The 1,110-nt window shown below is 35.4% G+C and overlaps 1 protein-coding gene across 1 annotated transcript; it reads right to left on the bottom strand.

The window, feature by feature from the left end:
- Positions 1-5: 5 nt before the first annotated feature.
- Positions 6-1,104, bottom strand: LOC128249077 (UDP-glucuronosyltransferase 1A5-like; the record flags this gene model as incomplete). Its single annotated transcript, XM_052971746.1, has 1 exon — positions 6-1,104. A coding segment is annotated over exon 1 (1,014 nt), but the record flags the coding sequence as incomplete, so codon positions are not given.
- Positions 1,105-1,110: the final 6 nt, after the last annotated feature.

Genomic DNA, 1,110 nt, shown 5'->3' with positions numbered 1-1,110 from the left:
TATGTTTTATTTTCAATCAGTTCTTTTATTTTCTCTATTAATTCCTCCGGAGTAAAGTTCTCTATATCTAGTGACAATCCGTATCCTTTCTCGGTCATTCTGCGAGAGTTATAAAATTGGTCTGTAAATAAAGGTATTCCCAGCATTGGCACACCATGGAACAAAGCTTCAAACTGACCGCTATTTCCACAATGAGTAACAAATAATTTAGTTCTAGGATGGCCAAGCAGATCATTTTGTGGTACCCAATCACTGATATAAATATTCTTATGAGAAAATGATGTTTTCTTCTGTCTCCACACAACATCATATTTTATTTGTTTCAATGCGCTCTGTAGTTTTTCTAGCTGAACAGCAGGGAAATCATTGACATTACTGCCAAATGACACCACAACTATTCCATTCGTAGAAGCATTTACGAATTTTATTAACTCTCCCTTCAAAGGCAATGAATGTTTTGCTGCCAGGCCACCAACATATCTTACATTTGGAAGTTGGGGCAGCGGATAATCTAGAAGTACATCTTTTTCAATAAGATAAAATTGTGCCTGATGTAGCAAATCTATGAATGAAATATCAGGTTTGTCTTTTGCATACGTTTTGACACTGTGTGTAGGCGCTACAGGAGGAGGAATAGTGTAGTCTACAATAGCAACCAAAGTACTTATTAACTTTTCTGAATATGTCATTTTATCGAAGGATGAGAGGAAGCTGTTTGGAAAAACACTGGGGTTCCATGGTATACGATGAAGATTAGGAAGTATCTCAGATCCTGTCAGAACAAACGGAATTGACAATTCATAAGCAATTATTGTAAGACAGTTTGTCACAAATAATCCATTAATAACAGCTAAACTAGCATTCACTGCTCTCAGCAATTCAATCCATTTTTCATCCCTTAGAAATCTCTCGCACACAAGAGGGAATAAAGTTAGGGCCTTTTTCATAACCAATACTTTTCTGCTCTCTTGTTTCTCTGAACCACTGCGAATTTCTTCAATTTCTGGTATCTCATTCATTGGAAGGATATTTATGTTCTGTTCCTTTTGGAAAGTTTTCGTGAGTTCTTTATTTAGTATAAAATAGTTATTATGTCCATACTTTGATAAT

This window comes from Octopus bimaculoides, chromosome 11, assembly GCF_001194135.2.
Source record: "Octopus bimaculoides isolate UCB-OBI-ISO-001 chromosome 11, ASM119413v2, whole genome shotgun sequence".
Lineage (NCBI taxonomy): Eukaryota > Metazoa > Mollusca > Cephalopoda > Octopoda > Octopodidae > Octopus > Octopus bimaculoides.
The sequence above is the reverse complement of the archived record's forward strand: the minus strand, read 5'-3'. Positions and strand labels throughout refer to the sequence as shown.